General features: G+C 36.7%; 1 protein-coding gene across 1 annotated transcript in view; it reads right to left on the reverse strand.

Annotated features, from left to right (window-relative positions):
• Positions 1 to 3,524: 3,524 nt before the first annotated feature.
• GK (glycerol kinase) overlaps positions 3,525 to 24,847 on the reverse strand; it is an 81,557-nt gene continuing 60,234 nt past the window's right edge. Inside the window, 9 exon segments of the mRNA XM_033201839.1 lie at positions 3,525 to 4,501; positions 6,392 to 6,478; positions 10,071 to 10,124; positions 10,127 to 10,150; positions 12,935 to 13,078; positions 13,188 to 13,308; positions 13,827 to 13,911; positions 14,407 to 14,503; positions 15,324 to 15,402. Coding sequence (XP_033057730.1) covers positions 4,491 to 4,501; positions 6,392 to 6,478; positions 10,071 to 10,124; positions 10,127 to 10,150; positions 12,935 to 13,078; positions 13,188 to 13,308; positions 13,827 to 13,911; positions 14,407 to 14,503; positions 15,324 to 15,402 — 702 coding nt within the window. The 3' untranslated portion in view covers positions 3,525 to 4,490.

Here is a 24,847-nt window from a genome sequence, read left to right on the forward strand (position 1 = left end):
TTATCTTTTTATTATGAAATATATGGAGCATACAGAAATGTAGAGGATATAATAAAGACGTGTACCCACCGCTAAGCAGTGCCAAATCTTAAGGTATTGCTGTATTTGTTTTAACTCTTAATTTTTTTTACAAACACAACTTTCCAGGTTTCAGCAAAGTCCCCTTCCCTGACCCCATCCACCTCTTTCAGAGGTAATCACCACTAAACTTGGTATTTATCATCTCTATGCCTGTTCTATACTTTTAGTTCACCTGTGTCTACATACATGACAGCCCTGATTATTTTGCATGTTGAAATTTTTATATAGTTTATGAACACTCAAGTTCTATGAAAGATTCCCTTAAAGTCTGGGGGAAAATCAAAATAACCACAGGGATCATTTTAGGACTATGGTTGACTTTCTCCTTTCTAACCTCTTTCATTTTACAATTTTTATAAGAGGAGTAGCAGTTTTATCAAAGAAACAAAGTGGACAGGCCGGGCACAGTGGCATCACGCCTGTCATCCCAGCACTTTGGAAGCCCAAGGAGGGTGGATCGCGAGGTCAGGAGTTCAAGACCCACCTGGCCAATATGGTGAGACCCTCCCATCTCTACCAAAAACAAAAAAATTAGCTGGGCGTGGTGGCATGTACCTGTAGTCCCAGCTACTCGGGAGGCTTGCGGCAGGAGAATTGCTTGAACCTGGGAGGCGGAGGTTGCAGTGAGCCCAGATCATGCCACTGCACTCCAGACTGGGCAAGAGTGGGACTCCGTTTCAAAAAAAAAAAATGTGTATATATCCACACACACACACATATATGTATAGTGAAATTTTTTCCCACCCCTTTCTCCCAAGTGCCTAATTATCACCCCTTTCTGTCCCAGTGGATAAGCACTATTAACAGCTGTTCTGTCCTTCCGGCATAGGCAAACATTCTAGTTTCTCTGTCTCTCTCTCTCTCTCTAATAGAAGGGTAGTACAGTTACATGCTACTCCGCATCTTGCTTTTTCACTTACCCTGAATATCATATCTTTCTAGACAGTGTCCTTATCCTTTTCTAAAGCTACACATTTTCTCTGTATGGCTGTACCAGAATTTATTTAACAAGCTTCTCTTTGATGGATATTTTGGTGATTAAATGATTTGATATTTATGAAATCCACTTGTAACTAGTCATACAATAATAAGAAATCTATGAGATAGATATTATCAAGTTCAATAATAAGGAATAAAAGAAACTACTTAATTTTAATACTAAACAGGAAAATTGAAAGAGGCCTGAAGCTGCTTCTTAAAATAAAATATTGTCATCCTCTCAACTGTTACGCTGTCAGGTAGAACTAGTTATTTGAAATCGAATGAAAACTGGCAATTAAAGATATTGGCCTAGTTGAGAAACTTGTTTTTAACCTAACTTCTCCTTCTCAGAATATTTATCTTTATGGTCCTCAAATTTAATTTAATGGGTCATTTTCATTAAATTTGATGACGGGGAAATCTCAGGAAATACCTGTGAGAGGTTTTTTTTTTGTCTACGATACTTGGCACAACGTATATTTAATGATAAGGCCAGAATGAAGATATGTACTATAAAGTACACACAAAGTAGAAATCAGATTGGTTTACAAAGTCACTCAGTTTTCTACTCATTGTTTATTATGTGAACTTATTATTAAAGTTGTTAGGTTGCAAAAGCAAAGGATCAAGGAAACGTCATTATTTAAATATTACTAGATAAAACAAGCTATGAAAGAGTTACAGTTAAAAAAATTTTGTACTTCTATCTACTATGTTGTAAACACTACAGAGTAAATACTACCTACTCCACTGTCAACGCCGTTAGCTTCTGTGCTATCACAGCTTTCATTTGCTGGTTTCTCCAAAAACTTTCATTCTTCACTCCCACATGATACCAGATACCCAAAAGATATCCCAAAGAATTGGGCTTTGGGCACTTCAAAAGAAACATAGTAAAAATTCTAAGATATCATTACAGAAGCAGAGATGCATTACTTATTTTACTGATTAGTTGAAGAACAAAGGATTGAGGTGTTACCTATCAGATTGAGAGAAGAATGGTGGTCAAGGTTAGCCACACAAGGCCCTATTGATAATGGCTGCTGACCTTACCAACGTATTTTCTGCAAATGCTGAGATGGGACAGTGTAGTCTGTTCTAATAGAATGATTAAGGTGTTCATCATTACAGAAATTACTTCTTCGGCTGTTGGTTAACTCTTCAGAGTGTGCCCTATCAAGTGCTAACAGCCAAGTTTCACATTTCCTGAAACATCTTTCTTAATTTAACTTTCATCTAAGTTCTAGTCTGTAAATGAGAAGTGCAAGTAAGAACGAGGGGTCAATTTATTTTAAGTAAATTTGTCATTAAATATCAATGTGTACAATTTCAAACATTTATAAATCTTGCAATTTATAGAAAAATTAATGTAATCTTATAATCATTTGAACAGTGGTTTTCACAATTATTTACAATGAACTCAATGTACTTTTGTAGAAACACTGTTTAAAAGTACCCCTGCCACAAAGTGATCATTTCACAGTACCTCTCTATAATATTTATGTCACTTAAGTGATGGCTGCATCAATGAAACCTATCAGATTCAGTAATTTAGAGACAGCACGATCAGAACAGTAAATAAAGCTACCATCAATTCCAAACAAAACAGAACCTTTTATAGTAAGATATAAATGTTTTCCCATTCAGCACTAATTGAAAAAAATAATTAGGAGGCAATCTTTTCTTCACTGTTTACTACAAAACTAGGTAATTTTAAGATATTTTTAAAAATTGACGTTAAGAAGCTAGATTGGGTAACTTCTTTTTTTTTTTTAGGCGGAGTCTCGCTCTGTCGCCCGGACTGGAGTGCAGTGGCCGGATCTCAGCTCACTGCAAGCTCCGCCTCCCGGGTTTACGCCATCTCCTGCCTCAGCCTCCCGAGTAGCTGGGACTACAGGCGCCCGCCAACTCGCCCGGCTAGTTTTTGTATTTTTAGTAGAGACGGGGTTTCACTGTGTTAGCCAGGATGGTCTCGATCTCCTGACCTCGTGATCCGCCGTCTCGGCCTCCCAAAGTGCTGGGATTACAGGCTTGAGCCACCGCGCCCGGCCTAGATTGGGTAACTTCTTATGTGACATTAAATATTCTGAGAAATTCTTGGTTTCATTGGAAGACATTTGTAATGATAAACCTTTTTTCAGTGACAATAAGATACTAAGCAGAGATAATTCCGTCATCCCAGATAGCAATTTCTTATTAACAATTGCTAACATTTGAACTGAAAGAGATTATTGGCTTTATTTCTATATTTTTTTCTACTTACGTATTTAACTTTTTTGACATCCTCTTATCCCCTCAATAGGATCCAAAATATGTCTAAAATGAATTCAAAAGAAAAATAACTATTTGAATTATTGCTTGTGTTTGAAAACAATATTTACTGTAGTATTCCACAGTTTCTTCTTTTTTTAAGCTAAGACAAATTAAAATGTAAGGGATAAGAAATATAGTTGAAGTCACAATAAAGTATATTTTCTTTTATTGACATAAAACATAAATTTTAAATGTTGGCTCTCTAAGAAAAAAAATTCTCCTGGTAAATATTATGCATAACCGTTGCCCAAAAATGTATACAGCTGTTTTCCAATATATTTATATACATAGTGGTTCACTTAAGACCAGCCCTGTTAGAACCTTCTGAATTTAATGTGCTCTTAATTTGTAAATGGGCTACCCTCAGTGTATAAAATATGTAGGCAGGTATGACAAAGTAAAAAATATAAAAAGGAAAGATGGAAGAAAAAAGAAAGTATCCTTTCCTATAAGATCCAGACAGAAAGTCATCATAATTAGTGGACAAAGGAAGATATCTGAAGGATTTCAGTTTTGGCAAATACTTTTCAGAAAAATATCCAAGCTGTGAGTACACTAAATGTCTATTTTAATAATTTAGTAGAATTTCTATTCAAACGTTCAGTGAAGGTGTTGCTGTCTTCTACTATGTAGAAAAGAAGACTTTTGGGGTGTCCGTTATAATCAAAGAGCTGCTCATTTTTAACAGGTTAGTAATAACCTTCTAATCAAGTATATGTCATGCAGAGACTCAAATCCTGGTCCAATAGTGTTTGAATATGTTTGATGGAAGATTCCAATGGTGAGGATCCAAATTCTTCCTACATCTTAGAGGCAATGCAGCAGGATGTTATGGCAATGGAGGGGGTCAGCCCCAAAGGTAGCTGGTCCAACCTTAACTGTAGATGTTAAAAAAAAAAAAAAAAAAAAAAAAAAACACCAAATATTTCTATAGCATTCTTTTTGCTGCATTTTCTTTATTTTAAGCCACAGGTCTACTTGGAGGGTCATGCAGCAAGTGGCTTATAAATAAAATCAAAGTCTATGAATAGCGTCATCTCATTAAGAGACAGAATTGCTGGGTTCTTTCATTATGTAAAAAGCTCACATCTTGGGACTCCATGAGTTGGTTGGTTTTATGGAATACCTGAAATGGGGAACAAAAACCACATATGTCAATAATACATGCATACAATTCAGGAGTTAAAGCAATGAAGACGATTCAATCATTTATTAAACTAGAAAGTCCTATGATTTCTAAATCATGCCTCACAATTAAAATGCAACAAACAGGGCCAATTCCAAAATTAGCAATATTGCCACTGTTGCTAATTGTTTACCAAGGCAAACAATTTCCAGCCCTCTCAAATTGCAGGGTATGTCATCAAAGAGAGAACCTAAATATAGTGACCACGTGCATTTTAGAAGCCTAAGAATCTAGACAGGTAGCACATCTTTTAGCTTAGAGAGATGCCACATGTCTCAATTTTCATAGAGACAAGGCCTTTTCATGCTGTCATGATACCAAGGGGGAAACAAACAAACAAACAAATCAAAACTTTCAGCTGCAATGTTTCTTTTCTTTACTTTTCCAGACCATTGTTATACAGCCCAAAATACTCAGGATAATGAAGAGTAACAGAACTTTTTCTAAAACAATGTGTACGTTTCTTTATAGATTTAAATTACAGCTCTCATGGGAATGTTTAGTCTTCCACCAAACATTCCTGAGAAGCAGAAAGAACAGATTCCATATAGATTTATGTATACAGAGGCCTTTTGTAAGGTAATTCAAAGAAAAACTAACTTTATTCGGACTAGTGGTTGTGTTTTTAGAAACGCAGTATTTACTGTAGCATTCCATAGTTTTTTCTTCTGTTACTGATACCAAATTAAGGTATTGTTAGTACAGAAGCAGACAATTTGAACAATTTATTCTGAATATGCTTGAATATTCAGAATATGGAAAAAGTAATATAATCTAGTTTTAAATTCTCATGCAAGTAACCTAAATTTTCTCATTAAAAGATAACCTAATGTTCTGCAAATAATTTTCTGTAAATAATTTTCATTCTACATTTATGTATAGCACTAAAATGATAATGACAAGCTAAATAAATGTTTGTCAGATCTCGACAAACAGATGTTCCCTCTCACATCACTAAAGTTTAAATTTTACATCTTAAGCTCGGGCCATTATCTTATTAATTGAGAGAGAGAATTTAACTCTCCCTAACCATGAAGATTTTTTTTAAGTTTCACTTTCATGGGAACTTACAGAATAAGAAGCATCATTTCCATTTAAGCCAGTAATTTTAAGAAAAATTGAGCTATCGTCAAGAGCAGCTTCCAAAAATGGCTATTATAAATTAATAAGATTATGCAATATATTTCATAACATCCTGAGCCATTTTACTTTTATTTAAAAAAGATTATTCAGTAGAAATTAATGTGGAAAAATAATTCTATTTTCATTTCAACCCCTTTATTTCAGCAATCATTTTTAAAACTTCAGTTCACAAAATACATTCTTTTAACTAAAACAAAAGTGACTATAAATCTTCCCTGGTTTTAGGGTTTTACAGGAACTCTGCTGACATGCTCTGGCTGAAACTCTTGCCAGAATTGAAAAGTTAAGACTTGCTTAGCAAATTTTCAGGAGTATGAAAAATAATTTGTATACATTTGAAAGACAATTTAATTAATGTCAAAACTATACTTTAACTTTCAGCAGTCTGAAAGTCCTTTCATTTAAATATTAGTATTTTCACTTTTGCTTATTGCTGCAGCTCACAGCAGAATGTAGTCCCTCTTAAATAAATCATCACATTAAAAATGTAAATAGGTTAAGCAGAGTCACAGTTCTTACTTCTAACTGCCCCCAAAGATTAATTGGTCTAACTAATTAGACCTTTAATTGATTTTCCAGCCTCCTAGACACAGAAAGAATGAAAAACACTGAAAAATTTCTGTTAAGTTGTACACGAAAACATTAAAGCTAACTAAATAGAGTTGTCTAATTTAAAGAGTAACTAACCTGAGATGTACCTTGCTCCGATTAACATTACCATGCTACTCACTATAAAAAAGCCCAAGGGCAGACTACAGAAGATACTAGGGTCACCTGTGGTCATCCAAGCAGAAGAGAATTCCAGTCAAGCAAACCAAAAGAGAGACACATAATTACAATATTTGTGTTAAGAATCACAAGATAGCAAAACAAAATAAGCTATAAAAATAGTATATTCATAAAAGCTAGCAAAGAGTTATTACTTCAAATCAAAATATAATCAATATTGAAGGCTTATGACAGTTAACAAACAATACAGATAGCATGCCACACAGCCAAGAACATAATACATATAGACCAACATTAGCCTTCGCTGGCAAAGCCAGAGAGAGCCTATGGATAACTTTTTGGGAGGCTGTTAATTTTAGCTTTCTTGATTCTTCCCCCAAATATACTAAATGATCTATTTAATTCCACCCAAGTTCAAATTATAGGTCTTTTGGCTATGAGAGAAGAGTTATATTAGTGTTCTAAGATGAACTTAAAACTCTATTTTTGCTAAAATGTTAGTTCAGTTTTATTTTTTATTTATGTATTTATTTTGAGACGGAGTCTCGCTCTTTCACCCAGGCTGGAGTGCAGTGGCGCAATCTTGGCTCACTGCAAGCTCCACCTCCCAGGTTCACGCCATTCTCCTGCCTCAGCCTCCCGAGTAGCTGGGACTACAGGCACCCGCCACCACGCCCGGCTAATTTATTTTTGTATTTTTAGTAGAGAAGGGGTTTCGCGGTGTTAGCCAGGATGGTCTCAATCTCCTGACCTCGTGATCCACCCGCCTCAGCCTCCCAAAGTGCTGGGATTACAGGCGTGAGCCACCGCACCCAGCCAGTGTTTTTTTTTAATAGAATTTGGTGTGTAACGAAATGCACCTGACAATACATTTTAAACACATGAAAAGTACGTTAAAAATTGTTTACAAAGCATTCAAATATAGTCACAAACAAGAAAATAAATATGATTGCTTCAAAATTGGCAAACTGCTTTGAAACTTAAGCAAGCCTCATATTCTTCCCATAGGTTAAGATACAGGTAGCAGTTCTAACATCCTTTCAAGTTTATTAAAATAGGATTCTATCTGTATTGCTGTTATCATATACATTATATAGTTATATAGCTTAGATTGCTTAAAGGAATACAACTAGCATTTTATTAACTGACGATTACTATTCCAAGTTTATTACACAGCTTAGAGACCCCCAAAATATTACATATTAGAGTGTTTTTCAAAATCTATTCAAAAAACATTTTCAGGCCAGGTGCAGTGGCTCATGCCTGCAATTCCAGCACTTTGGGAGGCCGAGGCGGGCGGACCACCTGAGAGGTTGGGAGTCGAGACTAGCCTGACCAACATGGAGAAATCTTGTGTCTACTAAAAATACAAAATTAGCTGGGTGTGGTGGCACATGCCTATAATCCCAGCTACTCAGGAGGCTGAGGCAGGAGAATTGCTTGAACCCGGGAGGCAGAGGTTGCGGTGAGCGGAGATCGCGCCATTGCACTCCAGCCTGGGCAACAAGTGTGAAACTCCATCTCCAACAAACAAACAAGCAAAAAAATTTCAAACTGGCTTAAATCCACTGCAGCCTAACTGAAACAAAAACAAAGTTCTTTAAAATATAAAACTCTCACAAAACCAAACTACTTTTATCATTAATGCTGATAGCAGAATTGGAGTAATCATATCTTTTTTTTGTTTTATCAACGTTTTCTTAGCATTTTAAATTCATTGATAGTAAGTACACAAATAAGGGAAAAATGATCAGTTGATTTTGTGGGAATTTTGCAGTTAAAATTACATCCTGAACTGCTAGTGAGGAGAACTGTATATCTGTGTGTAAGACATGGGGTTGAAGGGAGGGAGACAGGGGGATTAAAATGCCATTTTAAGGCCGGGCGTGGTGGCTCACGCCTGTAATCCCAGCACTTTGGGAGGCCGAGGCTGGTGGATCACGAGGTCAGGAGTTCAAGACCAGCCTGGTCAAGATAGTGAAACCTCGTCTCTACTAAAAATACAAAAAAATTGCCAGGCGCGGTGGCAGGCACCTGTAATCCCAGCTATTCGGGAGCCTGAGGCAGGAGAATGGCTTGAACTTGGAGGGCAGAGGTTGCAGTGAATTGAGATCGCAACATTGCACTCCAGCCTGGGCGACAGAGTGAGACTCCATCTCAAAAAACAAGAAACAAAACAAAATGCCATTTTAAACATGCCATTTAAAGTGCCATTTTAAAACGTCCAGCTAGTTAAATAAATCATGTAACTCAACTTCTTATAAGCAATAATTAGCGGGAACTAGAAAAGAAGTCAGGGCTTACGTCTGTTATATCTCACACAGCAACTAGCACTGTGCTTGAAAAATACTTATGATTGAGAAGTTTAATTGTAAAGGGTCTCTCAAAATTACAGTCTTAGCAAGAAAAACTTTGCCACCATCTTGGAAAAGGAAGCTGAGTCTCACAACAAAAGATATTAAGCTTATTTAGGAGAAAAACAAAAGCTTCAAATAGGAACATCCGGGACTGAAAATACAGACCACAGTTATCTGTGGCAGTAGATAGTTCTGGAAGCTTCTCCTAAAAAACAGATACATTAACTTGGGGTTGGAAGGAAGACAGGTATTATTTCATTCGTCAACTCTTCCCCATTAAAGTATATGCTCAAGTAAGGTGTGGTGGCTCACGCCTGTAATCCCAGAACTTTGGGAAGCCAAGGCAGGTGGATTATTTGAGGTCAGGAGTTCCAGACCAGCCTGCCCAACATGGTGAAACCCCGTCTCTACTAAAAATACAAAAAAATTAGCTGGGCGTGATGGTGGGCGCCTATAATCCCAGCTACTTGGGAGGCTGAGGCAAGAAAATCATTTAAACCCAGGAGGCAGAGGTTGCAGTGGGCCAAGATCGTGCCACTGCACTCTAGCCTGGGTGACAGAGCAAGACTCTGTCTCAAAAAAAAAAAAAAAAAGTATATGCTTCAATAAATATTTGCCATTGTTCCATTCATTATGCTCCACATCTTGTATTTAGCAAAAAATAATACTATGCATCTTAAGGCTGTTTAAATGGTTTACTTAATCTCTTGACCTTCCTAAGTGATTGAAAGGTAGAATAGTCCACTATTTTTTCTGCTAAGAGGATTGCCCAATCTATTTATAAGAGTTCGAATTTACTATGTTTGGTATATTTCTTCCTCTCTGATTCCAAAGGAATTCCCATTATGTACTTGGAATCAGCCTAGGAAGTAGCAGAATATATCCTGAAATTAATACAGCTTTCAGTTGGTTCAAGTCGTAAAGACAGCCCCCCAAAAAGGTAAAGTAAGAGGAGACGGGGAAAAAAATGAAGACTCTAGTTGATTTTTTTTCATTAAGAAGAAACTAGAAATAATTTTACTCTTGGAAGACTAAGTTGTCAATTGAAGTACCAAGAATAAACTAATAAGGAAAGATATGGCAGGATAGAGTTAAGTATGTATATCAACCTGATAATTTACATTTCGTGTTAGAACTTTAAAGTGTTTTCAAAATGTTAGAATCTCTGGACATACGATAATACTTTGCTTCAGAGCTGGCTATGTGTAAATGGCTAGATACTTAAATAACTATTTAACATACTAAGAAAATGTGGCAATAATAAACAAAAACATTTTTACCACTTTCTGGAGATTGAGTTGTAACCCAACCCATTGACTTCATCACAGCTTTCTCCATGTAGAATAACGAATTTCACTTTCTAGAATTAGAAGGTAGAAAAAACACATATGAAAGGTAGTTTGCTGAGATGTTCTAAGTACCATACTTATTATCACTCAACATTCTTCACAAATTATTGCATACATTAAACTGCAGTGGGGCTTTAGCAGGACTTAGATTTGAAAGCACATGGTTGCTGATGACTGCCAGTGACTGGAAGAGATGCTTGCTTGGAAGTTGGAGTGAAACAGGATATGGGGAGGCTGGGTGTGGTGGCTCATGCCTGTAATCTCAGCATTTTGGGAGGGTGAGGAGGGAGGATCGCTTGAGCTCAGGAGTTTGAGACCAGCCTGAGCACCACGGTAAAACCCTGCCTGTAGTACCAGCTACCCGGGAGGCTAAAGCAGGAGGATCATTTGAGCCTGGGAGGCAGAGGTTGCAGTGAGCCAAGATCACACCACTGCACTCTAGCCTGGGTGACAGAGCAAGACTCGGTCTCAAAAACAAACAAACAAACAAACAAAAACAGGATAGGGTAAATTCAGCAGGGTAAAGGAAGACTGGCAGACAGACTGCCTGCTATGCAGACTGAGCCACTCACAAACAAGTGTTAATGAATTAGAAAGGGGAATCCCATTTGATGTGTTTTCTCTTCATTTTTGGGGAAAAGAGTATGAGAAAAAGGGTATGCAGGAATGTGGGAAGACTAGAAGGAGGCGTTTTTATTTCAGTCAGAGGATTTAACAAATACTGGTTTCTCATAAGATTTGAATTGCATTCCTCTGAGTTAGCCCCATGCCCCCTAACCCCAGCATCTTAAAGCAAGATTTTTTAAAGGTGGAAATCCACAACAGAAAGTCTAAACAAAAATGAGCTTGATGCTGTACTTCTAAGGGTGGTGAACCCCATGTGGGGCTACCTTTCTCTCAAGCCTCCCAGACTTTCCATAGCACCTGAGGCCTGCAACACCCAGGAGACGAGGCTCAAGATTTACTCACTTCAGAAAGCTTTCGGGTGCCCCACTTCTATCCTCCCACCCTCTTCACACACACCCCAGGATGTCAGCTACCACAGTGAATTGTTATGGTTTTGTCTACTGCTCCCAATATACTTTAATCTTCTGAAGGGCAAAAGAAGGTAAGAAGATAAGGCTTTATTCATCTCTATATCCCCGCATCAGTACAGTCTCTGGCCTGTGGTTGGCTATAAACAACTGTTTGCTGGCAAAATGTACTATTATATCTAGGTGCCCATTCGTTTATGGGGAGGAGTGAGGGCTGGTGAGAGGGAGGACAATAGGGCATGACTGATCAACCCCAGGCTAAGGCCTTCAACACCAGCAAAGATGGCTCTCCTACGAATGGAGATGGCTGTCTTGACATAGAGCTTCCTTGCTTTAAGAGTGAGATTGGCATTTAGAGGCCATATACCTGCTCTGGACATTATTTACTTATTATAAAGTTGATTTTTTTTTTGAAAAGTAGAAACATTTTTTGAACTTCATATTTCATCCAGTATTGCAAAAGTTAAAAATGACAGAATATCAGATGTTGAAATATATTTCTAAATCAAGGTACATGGTATACTCTGACTATAAAATTACTAGTATTATAATTCATTTTCTTATATGTTGAATGAATAAAATTGAGAAACACTGGCATAGTCTCCCAGAAAACCAAACAAAAATGCATTTGAAAGCTTATTCCCAATATCTTAAAATCCACTTTGATGCTTTCTTTTTTTTAAGAGACAGGGGTCTCATTATGTTACCTAGGCTGGACTCGAACTCTTGGGCCCAAGAGATCCTCCTGGGTAGCTGGGACTATAGGCACATATCACCATTCCCAGCTGATGCTATTTTATGCACAGGTTTTTAAAAAGTTATAAAACCAATTCTAATATATAAAACCTTATTTTTTCTACATTTATTTAAATTTAAGAACGGCATCACTACATTTTAGTGAAAGTGCTGATCACAGCTTGTGGCTTAGCTTAGTTAGTACAGTGAATCAGATATCTAACGTTCACTTACTTAAATTGTTGCTGCCTTCATCACGTTAGTCCCGCTGTGCTTAAAAGTTACCAGTGTCTCTTAACCCAGCTAATTATGTCCTAAAGCTGGACCACTGGCACCAAAGATGATCTGGTATAGACATTAGGGATGAGTGGCTGATACATCTTCCTTCTCACTTTAAAAAAGGCTGTTCTAACTAGCTATACCCGACAGTGTGGCAGTATTATTATCCTACACTAAAGGACCATAAACATTAAAAGCAAATGGTTTTTAAAAAGTGATTTTAGAAGTTCTTTTGATAAGCAATGATTTCTGTCATTCACATTTATTCAGTAAAGCCCAATATGCTTAGTACCCGAATCTGCAATGATAACATTTACTATTTTACTTGGTTCCTTAACTTTTTTTTTTGTTTGTTTTTTGAGACGGAGTCTCTCTGTGTCGCCCAGGCTGGAGTGCAGTGGTGCGATCTCGGCTCACTGCAAGCTCCACCTCCTGGGTTCACGCCATTCTCCTGCCTCAGCCTCCCCAGTAGCTGGGACTACAGGCGTCTGCCACCACGCCCCACTAATTTTTTTTTTTTTAATGTATTTTTAGTAGAGACGGGGTTTCACCATGTTAGCCAGTATGGTCTGGATCTCCTGACCTTGTGATCCGCCCACCTTGGCCTCCCAAAGTGCTGGGATTACAGGCGTAAGCCACTGCGCCCGGCCGGTTCCTTAACTTTTAACTAAACAGAAAAACAAAACTCCCATGCACTAAGGTCGTTTTCACAGTATTATCACTAAACATTTCCTTATTTAAATGTACCCTCAGCATTAATCTGAGGTTCAAACCGCTCCATTGTGACGGCGGACAAATCTTCGGGTTCGAGACTCCATACACCGACTCCTTCTGCAGCTCCTGCCGCCATAGCAGCACCTAGTGCAGTGGTTTCGGGCATCGAGGGCTTCACTGAGGGGAGAGAGTTCCATCAACATCTTTGTGGTTACATATGCCCAAAGAACTAGTTTTCCCCAAGAAACATTACTCCAGGAGTTTAAAGGAATGAAGACTTACTAACCTACTGGAATATACAGAATGTCTGCTTGTAGCTGCATAAGAATTTTGTTGCTGGTCATTCCTCCATCTACCTGCAAATGACTGAGTGGAATTCCACAGTCTCGATTCATGGCATCCAAAATCTTAAATAAACCAGTGTAATTAATGTTATAAATCTATTTCATAGTAACATCTCTGAAAACGGCAATCCTCCACTCAACTCTCAAGAGCTTCCAAGAGCCTATGGAATAAATTGAGACTTCTTATTCTAGTCTTCTAAGCCCTCTTTGATCTGCTCACAGCCAACCTTTTCTCTCACTACACCTCTGCATTCACCTTGATATTCAGCTAAGCTATACAACTCTGTTTGGTACCCTGTTTTTCTGCCTTGATGCCTCTGTGCTATTTCCTTTGCCTAATGTGTGCCACTCAGCCTCCCCACAACCATAAAATTCTCAGTGGCTGACAGGGAACAGGAACTTAGAAGGTAATGACAGCTGGAAAAAGGGAAAAAACCCTGCTTATATTTAGATTAGTATTTAGGTAGCCTTAATATTTGATTAACTACATTTTCAGTACTGAATAAAGCTCAGGCATTAACATATAACTTAAGAGTGATAAAAGTGAACTAAGTACAAGAAAACAGGCCTGTATTTGTTACCTCTCGAGTTTGGAAACAAACAGCTTCTAATGCAGCAAAAGCAATATGGCATTTATTGGTGAACTGAGTGAGTCCACAGATTATCCTAAAAATACGCACAAAGATTTTCAGATTAGAATGGTATAAGCCAATCAATTTGAAATATCTCAAATATGAAAAGGTCAAATTTGGTAGACAGAAGTGTCCAGGAAGAGAAAACTGGACATAATCATTAAGTAACTCAGAAAGACCTTATATTTCACAATTCTGCATTCATACATGAAAAAGTTTATGATGCATTTGAAGAGATGCTGGCATCGTAAAACTGAACCAATATTCATTATGATGATGTCCCTTCACTATACAACTTGCAGACATCTTGAAGATAAAAGATAACATGAATATGGATATGGCAGGGGTTATTGTCAGCTGATTCATAACTTCTTGGAGCTTAAAGTTTCTGAAATTATATTATCCAAAAAGAAAAGGTTTTCTCAACATGTTATAATTATTTGAAAATAGATAAGAAACTAATTAGTTATTAATGACGTTAGTAAATAAATCAAGATCCCCAAAAGCACACCACATTTTCAATACTTACCCTCTTGCGCTGGGCTCCCAATAAGGTGCATATAACCCCGAAAATGCTGGGACGAAGTAGCAACCATAAGAAGTACCTGCTTCTTTAGCAAGCTTTTCTAACATTAAAAACAAAGCAAAACAAAACAAAACAAAACAAAAATCATACAAATATTGTGTATTATTAAATAAGCACACCTATTTTAAAAATTAGAAAAATTAGGACAGGGTTTTGGTTTCCAATTCATTGGTAGAGCAAAATGTTGCTAACTACAGTAGTATGCTAGTATCAACAAAAATGAGTTTCTCCCACATTAAATACCCCCTACTAAAATGTAGCCTAGCTCAAGAAATCAAGGAACCAGATAGATGCGTTTCTTTAAGGTATTTTAGCTCATTTCCACTATTTTTAAGGTTGCTGACTAGGAGATGAAAAAGTGGCCTCTAGTGTGTCCCTAATCAGAAATGTATTTCTGATGGTCTCACCTTCAGGCAAAGTTAAACAAGCGGATGAAAGAGTGAGTAGGGAAGCTCAAACTAATTATCTATAGACTGAAAACAGCCGTATTAATACTTAAATTATAGGTACCAGAGTTTTAATGCTCACTCGAATCTAAGAATTAAAGCTCTTTCTCATCAGATAAATTTAACTCAACTTCTCTATCTGCAGCTTCGGGCAATCTCCAGTGTTCAGTTTTACACTTGGATAATTTTTATGCCCTACATTGCCAGTTTATTAATAACCACCACTAATTATGACAATTCCTTGTTTTATAAATCTTCACAAAATAGTCTTTTGTATAAGTCAAACTCATACTAGGGATCTACATAATTTACGGATCACATTTGGGGCAAAGCATAAGTATTCAGATTGCAGAGATAAAATACTGAAATGTGTCATTTTTCAGATTTCCTAACCTTTTGTTAGAACACACTCACCAATTTCTTCTGAGGTCTTTATAATTCCAAGATTGTCTCTTAGCCAGCGAATAACAGCACCAGCTATAGCTACAGAACCCTAAAGAAAAAAAGGAATCCAAGACAGAATATATTTTATCACGATCAAAGGTTTTTATTGGGCATATTCTGTGTATGACACAACCAGATGGACAGAATTCAGTTTTCATTTTGGGACTCCGACAAATACGATAAACTAGGTCTTCTAATACAAACATAGTTTTGTCTAAGTCACTAATAAAAGTTTTTCATGGGATGGGGAAAACAAGTGAGCCTTCCAGCACACCCTTGGATTTGTCCCTATAGGTGGACATCGATCTATTGGTCAGTTTGCCTCTTGAACAATTTTCTGTCTGTTGCTAAGCTATTGAGGTATGTTATCACTTAGAAATATATTGCCATATATTACCATATATTACTGGGAGAGGCCACATTAAAAGTTTTTCAAGTCTGTTTCCCATATCTAACGTATAGTAAATAAAAATAAATAAATAAATAAATAAAAGCAAAGAAGCTAGCTAGTAAGTAATTTTTCTTTAAAACAAAATCACCTAGAGCTGTGGCAATAAAGATAAAAACATATTTTAGAGTCGGATAAACTGGCTTTGAGTCCCAGTTCTAGTACCTAATTGCTGTGTAATCTTAGTAACTAATCTAAGTAATTTAGTAAGTTAATCTTAGTAAATTAATCTAAGTAACTTGCCTACATTACTTAGGCTTTCTGAGCCTCCATTTCTTCACCTATAAAATGATGACTATGACAACACTTACCTAAACAAACTACTGTGAGGCTCAATATGAGAATATATGTGAAGGTTCTTACTAAATGTAAATATTGACTTCATTAATTTTTTTAATGTTAAAGTATCAGCCAAATACCAGTGACTGATGAATAGATAAAACACAGTATGTCTATACAATGGAGTATTATTGGACTATGAAAGGAATGATATCTTAATACATGCTACAACATGGATGAGCATTGAAAACATTATGCAAAGTGGGGGCCGGGCGCGGTGGCTCAAGCCTGTAATCCCAGCACTTTGGGAGGCCGAGACGGGCGGATCACGAGGTCAGGAGATCGAGACCATCTTGGCTAACACGGTGAAACCCCGTCTCTACTAAAAAATACAAAAAACTAGCCGGGCGAGGTGGCAGGCGCCTGTAGTCCCAGCTACTTGGAGGCTGAGGCAGGAGAATGGCATAAACCCGGGAGGCGGAGCTTGCAGTGAGCTGAGAACCGGCCACTGCACTCCAGCCCGGGCGACAGAGCGAGACTCCATCTCAAAAAAAAAAAAAAAAAAAAAAAAGAAAACATTATGCAAAGTGAAAGAAGCCAGGCACAGAAGACCATATATTGTATGATCCCATTCATATGAAATGTCCAGAACAGACAAATCCATAGAAAAGAAAGTAGTGGTTGCCTGGGCTAGGGGATAGGGGGTGGTTATGGGGTTTCTTTCTGGGGTGGTGACAATGTTCTAAAGTTAGATAGTGGTGACGGTTGTAAAAATCTGTAAATATAGTATTACTATAAACCATTGAACTGTATACTTTAAAAGGGTAAATTGTGTGGAATATGAATTATATCTCAATAAAGCTATTATAAAAAGATCCTGACGGCAAAAAAAAAAAAATCAGCACAAACCACTAGGAATTCCAAGAAAATATTTTTAGCTCTGATAGTTCATTCATATAGATTATTAATGTAAATTACTTCCACAGAGTCACTCCAAACCAAATGTCAGGTGATACTAAATGTAGGGACCTGTCCCCAGTTCTATTAACTGAATTACAAATGGTCATGCCTTCTTGTTGTCAGTTGTCAAGATGTAAGTAAACTAGAGAATGAATATGCTGGTATATTCCATCATTCATAGCTTCTATGAGAAGTTACTATGTTACTGCAAACCTACAGAATGCCTGTATTCTGTTTATACGTTTATACGTTTATACATTTTTATATATGTAGACATACATACAGTACTCTGTATTACTACATATATAAAATGGCTTTTTAACCACAAAAAGTATTTGAGGAACAGATCTGACATAGCTGTGCAAATATGACAAGGCTTTAAAAATGGGACAAAAACAATGCAACAAATACCTTACGAGGGACTCTAACACAGCTCATTCCCTGCCTAAAAGAACTTGTTGTACTTATTAAGTTTGACACATTTACATATTTAGGTACTTAGTGGGATCATTCAAGAGAACTAAGTAAAATTTTGGTTTAAAGAGATTTAAGAACTTTACTCTCAAATTTCCCCTGGAAACAGACAGTTCAGAGATAGCAGCTGCCAAATATTAGTAAACACGTAAGAGTTTTCAGACCAGTGCTGTCCGATAGAAATATAAAGTGAGTCACATATGTAATTTACATTTTTGCCACATTAAAAAGGTAAAAGTAAGGTAAAATTAATATTTTATTTAACCTAATGTATTAAAAAAATTTCAACACGAAATCAATATTAAATTTTGAGATATTTTATTTTTTTGTACTATCTTTGAAGTCTGGTATACACTTTACACTTAACAGCACATCTCAATTCAGACTAGCCACATTTCCAGTGCTCAATAGCTGCATGTGGCCATGGCTGCCATGGGCAGTATAATTCTAGACCTAATTGAAAAACAAAAACAAAAACAAAAACAGGTGTCCCTCCTCCTTATACTCTCAAAGACACTGTCCTTAAATGGCATCTAACAAGAAATGCATACATAATTGTTTTAGGCAAGTAGAGTTAAACTGAATTTTTAGAAGCCACTGTGCTAGGAGTCTAGTAAAGTGATTTTGTGGCACAGCTAGTGGGACTTTATACTCTAGGAACCACGTGCTGATATACCTCATTTCCATTGAAAAAGATAGGATGTGACATGCTTACACCATATTTTTAAGAGGAAGCAATATGATTTTAGCAAAAGGAAAATCAAGGTTTTGATTAGAAGTAACTAGTTGAGAATCAGAGTATCATTTAGATTAAAACAAAAGAAAAAAATACATAGTCACTGTTAAGGCTCCAGGAGATAATTGTTTTAAATTCTGTCATCAGGAATATACAGAAGTGTTTTGTTGTGATTGAAAAACTAGATTCAATATAACACAATAAAAGGTAGATAAAAACACTTATCTGAAAAAAGTAAATAATTTTGCTGTCAAGATATAATACATGGTATGGTTTAGCTTTTAAAGAAATAAAAATGAGAGACACCTCTAAATTCACAAAAGACATGTGGTCTTCTGAATTCAGAGGCAGGAAACAAAATGGAAGATGGTATAATGCTTCAAAGCTGGACAGGAAAAGAGTATAGCAGCCAAAACCTAAAGTGATAAATAGAAGGTGACTATCTACTTGTTATCAATTAAGTTGCCATAAGTTACATCCTAAGTATAAAGATCCAATACTTTAGTATATCATCTACAAATTTGAATCGGCCCTTGTTCTAGGTTATGACTCCCTGGAAAAGATGCATGCAAGCCTAACGGTTGTACACTAAGGGAGATGCAATGAAAGTAAGAGGGTGTAAAGAATAATGAATTAAATTATAACAGGGCAAGAGGAATAAATTATTTTAAAACTAGACATGTAGCCTGGAAAGTGAAAGGCTAAGAAATAGGCTATACGAAGATTGAATTAAAAATAATCAAGTAGATCTGATGTAATGTCATAGCAGGCAAACACATTTTTCTTCAAAAGCTCCTTGACATGAATGCCACTGCCACAAACAGTATAAAAATAAAGCAGGATATTTCAGGATGCAGTAGAATTGTAGCTTACAAGGCAATTAGGGTGAAAATTGGTGAGTATGAAGAAAAATCACGTAAAGTAAAGATTACCCTAAATTGCTTACAATCATCCATCAGGCATAGCAAACACAGTTTTGTGTATACTACAGTGCCATGTATCTGTACATATATAATTTATAATGTAGTTAATTTGTATATATTAGATTACAAATGCAGTGTCTAACTCTATAGCATTTTTAATTGCATAGAGAAGGGAAGAGTTGAATTGGAGCAACATTACTTTTGAAATGTAACAGATTTCATTAATACTTCAGTAACAAGTTGGGGAACTACAATTAAAAGCATTTATTGCTCAGAAAGTATACTTTTCAAGAAAGAACATTATAAAAGTTCATAAACAATGTTTATATGCTTGTGGCAGATAGACTTTTAATTAAGGTGGCTCCCATGATCCCTGCCTCCTGATGTTCATACCCTTGCATAATCACCGCCTCTTGAGTGTGGTGATATCTGTGACTTTCTCCTACCCAAGAGCACATGTCAAAAGTGATGGGATATGTGTGGTGATGTGTACGTGCTTCCATTACATGATTTACTGTGCCTGTCTTGCTGGAGATATTCCCTCCCTTCCTGACTTTAAGGAAGCAGACAACCACAAGGAACTGAATTTTGCCAATAACCTGAATGAACCTGGAAGCAGATTAAACCTCAGATGACAGAAGAACCTCAGTCAACACCTTGACTGCAGCCCTGTGAGATTCTGAGCAGGGTACCAAGCTAAGCTGTGCCTGGATTCTGAACCCATGGGAACTGAGAAACAACACGTGTTGTTTTAAGCCACTTAAGTTTGTGGTAATCTTGTTACACAGCAATAGATAATCTACTACATAGGTTTATACCTAAAATCGGGATTTAGCTCAAGAAGGATGAAAAACTCTAAAAAGGAAATCTTAATGCTATAATTGTTAAACCATACCAAAGAAAAAATAGGGGAAGAGACATTTAAAGAAACCAATAAGGCGATATAGGGAACCCTCTTTGAAGTTCATATTTAAAAAAAAAAAAATGGCCTAACATAGGATTCGGTATTTAAACAATATTTAATGGGTACGTATTATCTGCCAGCCTGCTGGGACAGAGTGGTAAACAAGATAGACAAGTATCCTGGCCTTGGGAAATCTATATTCTAGTGACAAAACACGGAACATGGAAGTCTCAAGTCATAAGTAAGCTCAAGTTCATAATCATATTAAAAGTTCCCAAAAGGATTTTTGTTTTGTGAACAGTATTTGGAAAAAGAAGAGGAACAGGGATGCCAGAGGGAAGACAGAACCACTCAATGGCTCTATTTTGCTCCAGTCTCTTCCACTACTGAGAAATATTTTCCAACTAGAAAGGGTGGGACAAATTTAACCAGTTTAATATGAGCTTAATATCACAGAACAACTTAAGGATCATGAACCCCAATTTCTTTTTACAAATAATGAAAATGAGAATTTAGAGGTGTTAAAATGTCAGGCCTTAGTATCACCTGCCAGGGGCTTCAGAGAGAGAAAAAGAGTTCTCTTTTGATGAAAAAGAAGACACAGATGCTTACATGAGCAGAAATAATGAGTTTGTACTTCAAAAATCCCCTTTGTTCTAACCACAGAGGATAACAGACACTACATAAAAGAGAAAACTGAAACAACATGCTGACTCAAATACAGAATAACATCTACGTGGACAGACACGGAAACACATAACCAAACAGGACTGAAGCCACGAGCATGATGGCTTCTGATTTATTTTTCTATATGTGTCAGGGAGTAGGAGTGGTGGCTGGGAACTGGTTCCTCCAGAAGAAAGGGGTCCAAATGTTTTGTGTAAGACAGGGAATAGAAAGAATCAGGCTCAATGCTTGAGGCCAGGGGCTAGGTGGCGCTCTCTTACTTGTGTAGGAATGCTAGAAAAACAAGCAATTGTGTATTTGCTGACTGAGGCTTAATGGAAGACAAGGCTGGAAGTGACAATTCTAAATTATATGAAGAACTCTTGTATTAAGAAATCCAACAAGGCCGGGCGCAGTGACTCACGCCTATAATCCCAGCACTTTGGGAGGCCGAGGCAGGCAGATCACGAGGTCATGAGGTCGAGACCATCCTGGCTAACACACGAAACCCCATCCCTACTAAAAATACAAAAAATTAGCGTAAGTCCCAGCTGAGGGAGGAGAATGGTGTGAACCCAGGAGGCGGAGCTTGCAGTGAGCCCAGATGGGGCCACTGCATTCCAGCCTGGGTAACAGAGCGAGACTCCATCTCAAAAAAAAAAGAAAAAAAAAGAAAAAAAGAAATCCAACAAACTTAATAGCTGGACTAGAGTTCATTCCGGCCTAACACAGATTTTAAAATACGTATGCTTTAAGTATTCGGAGATAAATTAGGAAATGACTTCCATTTTAAAAATAAGCAAACATGAAATTAGGAATCAAAATAAAAACAGAGAACTGAAACAAAATCAGGCGGATGTGAAAAATAACCAGATAAAAACTATAGAAATGAAAATATTAAATAAGATGAAAAATGTAATAGATGGGGTAAACTCTAGATTAGATAGAGATGATGAGTAAATTAGCACTCCCCCACATTGCTGGTAGGAGTGCAACTTGCCACATCTACTGTGAAAAATGGTTTGCATTATCTACTCAAAGCGAAGACACACATAATCTATGGCCTAGAAATTCTACTCCTACAGAAAGGTGAATACATTTACGTCAGGAGGCATATACAAAAATGTTCATAGCAGCATTTTTCATAATAGCCAAATACTGAAAACCACTCGAATATCATCAACAGCTGAATAAATACTGAACTTCAATAATTTCATATAGCAATAAGAAGGAATGAAAAAAACAGCTATGTATAATACTGTGGATGAATCTCACAAACATAATGTTGACTGAAAGAAGCCAGATCAAAAAATACAAAAAAATACACACTAAGTGACTCAGATATGCATGCACATGCTCTCTCTCTCTTTTATATTTTTAATATATCAAATACTAAACACATGCAAAACTAAACTCTGGTGTTCAGGGTTGCACATTTAAGTGTTAGAACTACAAAGAAAAGTAAGGAAGTGATTATGATAAAAGTCAGGCTGATGTTTATCTCAGGGAGAGGGAGGAAGTTGTGATCAGGGGCAAATAGAGGTTCTTGGGATTGGCAGCGTTCTAGGAACAAGTTACATGAGACTTTATAGTAATTTTTCGAGTTGTACATTGATATTTAATTCATTTTTCTGTATGTGTCTTATATTTCACAATACAAAAAAGGCTTTTATGTTTTGTCTTGTTTGTTTTAAAGAGAGAATTTGGAAATGGAAGGTAGATACTGAGAAACTCACCAGGGACGCAGCACAGAGAAACAAAGAGATTAAAAAAATATAAAAGGGCAGTTAAGAGACATGGATGATGGGTTGAAAGGTTCCAATATTCATCCAATAGCAATTCCAGAAGAGGATGGAGGTAATGGTAGAGGAGCAATATTTGAAGAGATAATTGCTGAGAACTTTCCAGATCTGAAGACAGACTTGGATCCAAGTACCTAACAGGATAAATAAAAATAAATCCAAACCCAGGCATATCATAGTAAAACTATAGAACATCAATGATAAAGAGATAATGTTAGAAACTCCCAGACAATAAACCAGATTATCTATAAATGAACTACATATTAACAGCAGAGGTCTCATCAGCATCGAAAATGGCCAGAAGGGATGTGGGAAAAACAATTAATATAGGCTTTTATACTAATCCTTAGAGTGACAGCAAAATAAAGACAAACCTAAAAAGAATAGGCTTACTATCCCACACTATTACTAAAAGAAATATAGAAGGATGCCCCTCAGCAAAAAAAAAAAAGAAGAAGAAGAAGAAAAAAAAGTAGGTGGGAATAAAAAAGGTATGAGACGAAAGAAATGATACTGGACACAGAAAACTAAGAAAAATAAGTCAATAAATATGATTCATTGTGGACTGCAAAGAAAACAATAGTAATTATTGCATGTTGAACAAAATGGGGGAAATGAAAGCTTTAAATAAAATAACACAATTGGTGATGAAGGAGGTAGAATAAAATATAGAGGTCTTCATCATGGTTGGGAGATTAAAAATATCAAATAATGACATACACGCTTAGAAAATATATGGTTAAACAATGTCTTAAAAATCTAAGGGTATACACAAAAGAAAAAAAATCACCAAAATAAAAACATAGAAATGCTTCTTATTCCTCCCAAATCAGCAGAGGAAGAATGAAAAAAGACTAAAAGACTGAAGATGGGTAGCCATAGTTTCAGGTTTTAAAGAGCATAAAGACTAAAATGTTCCTATCTCCAACTTCTAAGACTAACAATATCGATCAAATGAAAGACAATATTATTAAATATATACTTTGTAAGCATTTACAAAAAAAGGAATTCGTATGACCAAGTGAAATTAGCATGAGTTTACTGATAAAAAGTCTTACCAATCTAGCATTATTCCCCACCCTTGTTTTTTGGTTTGGTTTAATTTAATTTTTTTAAATATTTGTTAATTGTAAGAAAAAAAAGTAAGAAAACATAAAGAAAAAAATTCTAACTACACCGTTAACATATTAGTATGCGTATGTGTGTTGTTGTTGTTGTTGCTGAGACTGCTAGGTTAGCAGATGAAGGAAGGGACATAAGCTGGATGCAGGGACAACAACACTGGGCTTGGTAGTCTGGAGCCCAGAACTTCCAGACTTACAAGGAAGGAAATCGTACAGCAGGGTGGCCTAGGCATCAAGGTTTTGATGTCCAAGCATCTGGATGTGCATCCTGGATCTGCTACTTACTGTTGTCAAAAGTTACTTGGCCAAGGTACTCCAATTTCACTTTTCTAATCTCAGTTTCCTCATGTGTAAAACAAGGGGATAGGAGGGTGTAACTAAGTATATTGTCATATGATCTAGTGTCTCTCTCAGCTTTTACAATTCTAAGCATCTAAAAGCATTACATAAATTGAAACAAAATCATAAAGCATATGCCTGTTAAATCTCTAGATGAGACAAAACTGAAAGAGTAACAGTAAAGAGTGAAAACGAATTCAGACTATATAGGAATAGGCTAAAATCACGATTATAAAATTAAACAGGAAGAAACAAAGACCTGAATTTAGATTTAACAAAAAAACTACACAAATACAGAACAGAGCAGACTTGGTTTGACAATGATTCATTTGAAAACAAGCTAGGTTTTTTAGCATATGCTCCCAGGGCCAATAATATGAAGGGGTTACTAGTCTAAATTAATGAACTCTCAGGCTAGAAAAGCAAAAGTAGTGCTTATGGTAGGAGAGGCACAAATCACCCTATTGATTGAGTACAGGTCAGATTAGACGTAGAATATTATATTTCATTCTGGACGACATGAATTGCAATGCACCTGCTGAAGGGAGCTCAGAACTATAAAGCATCCATAAACCATGTGAGATCAAGGCATTGGGTCAGTTTACCCTGGAGGAGGAAGACCCAGAGAAACTGACTGCAGCCTCCAATGTTGGAACGCTTTTGACAACCAATGCAGGTCCAATGCTAGAGGTGTTATTAAGAAGCAACTTTGGGTGCTGTCTTCAGATAGAAGTTGGATGGCTACTGGTAAAGGACTGGTAAAGGAGACAGGAGAAGGCTTTTCATATTGGGAGGGGAGTTAAGACCTGGTGACCCCTGTCCCTGAGGCCTGTCCCAGG

This window comes from Trachypithecus francoisi, unplaced genomic scaffold (genome assembly GCF_009764315.1).
Source record: "Trachypithecus francoisi isolate TF-2019V2 unplaced genomic scaffold, Tfra_2.0 Lachesis_group6, whole genome shotgun sequence".
Taxonomy (NCBI): Eukaryota; Metazoa; Chordata; class Mammalia; order Primates; family Cercopithecidae; genus Trachypithecus; species Trachypithecus francoisi.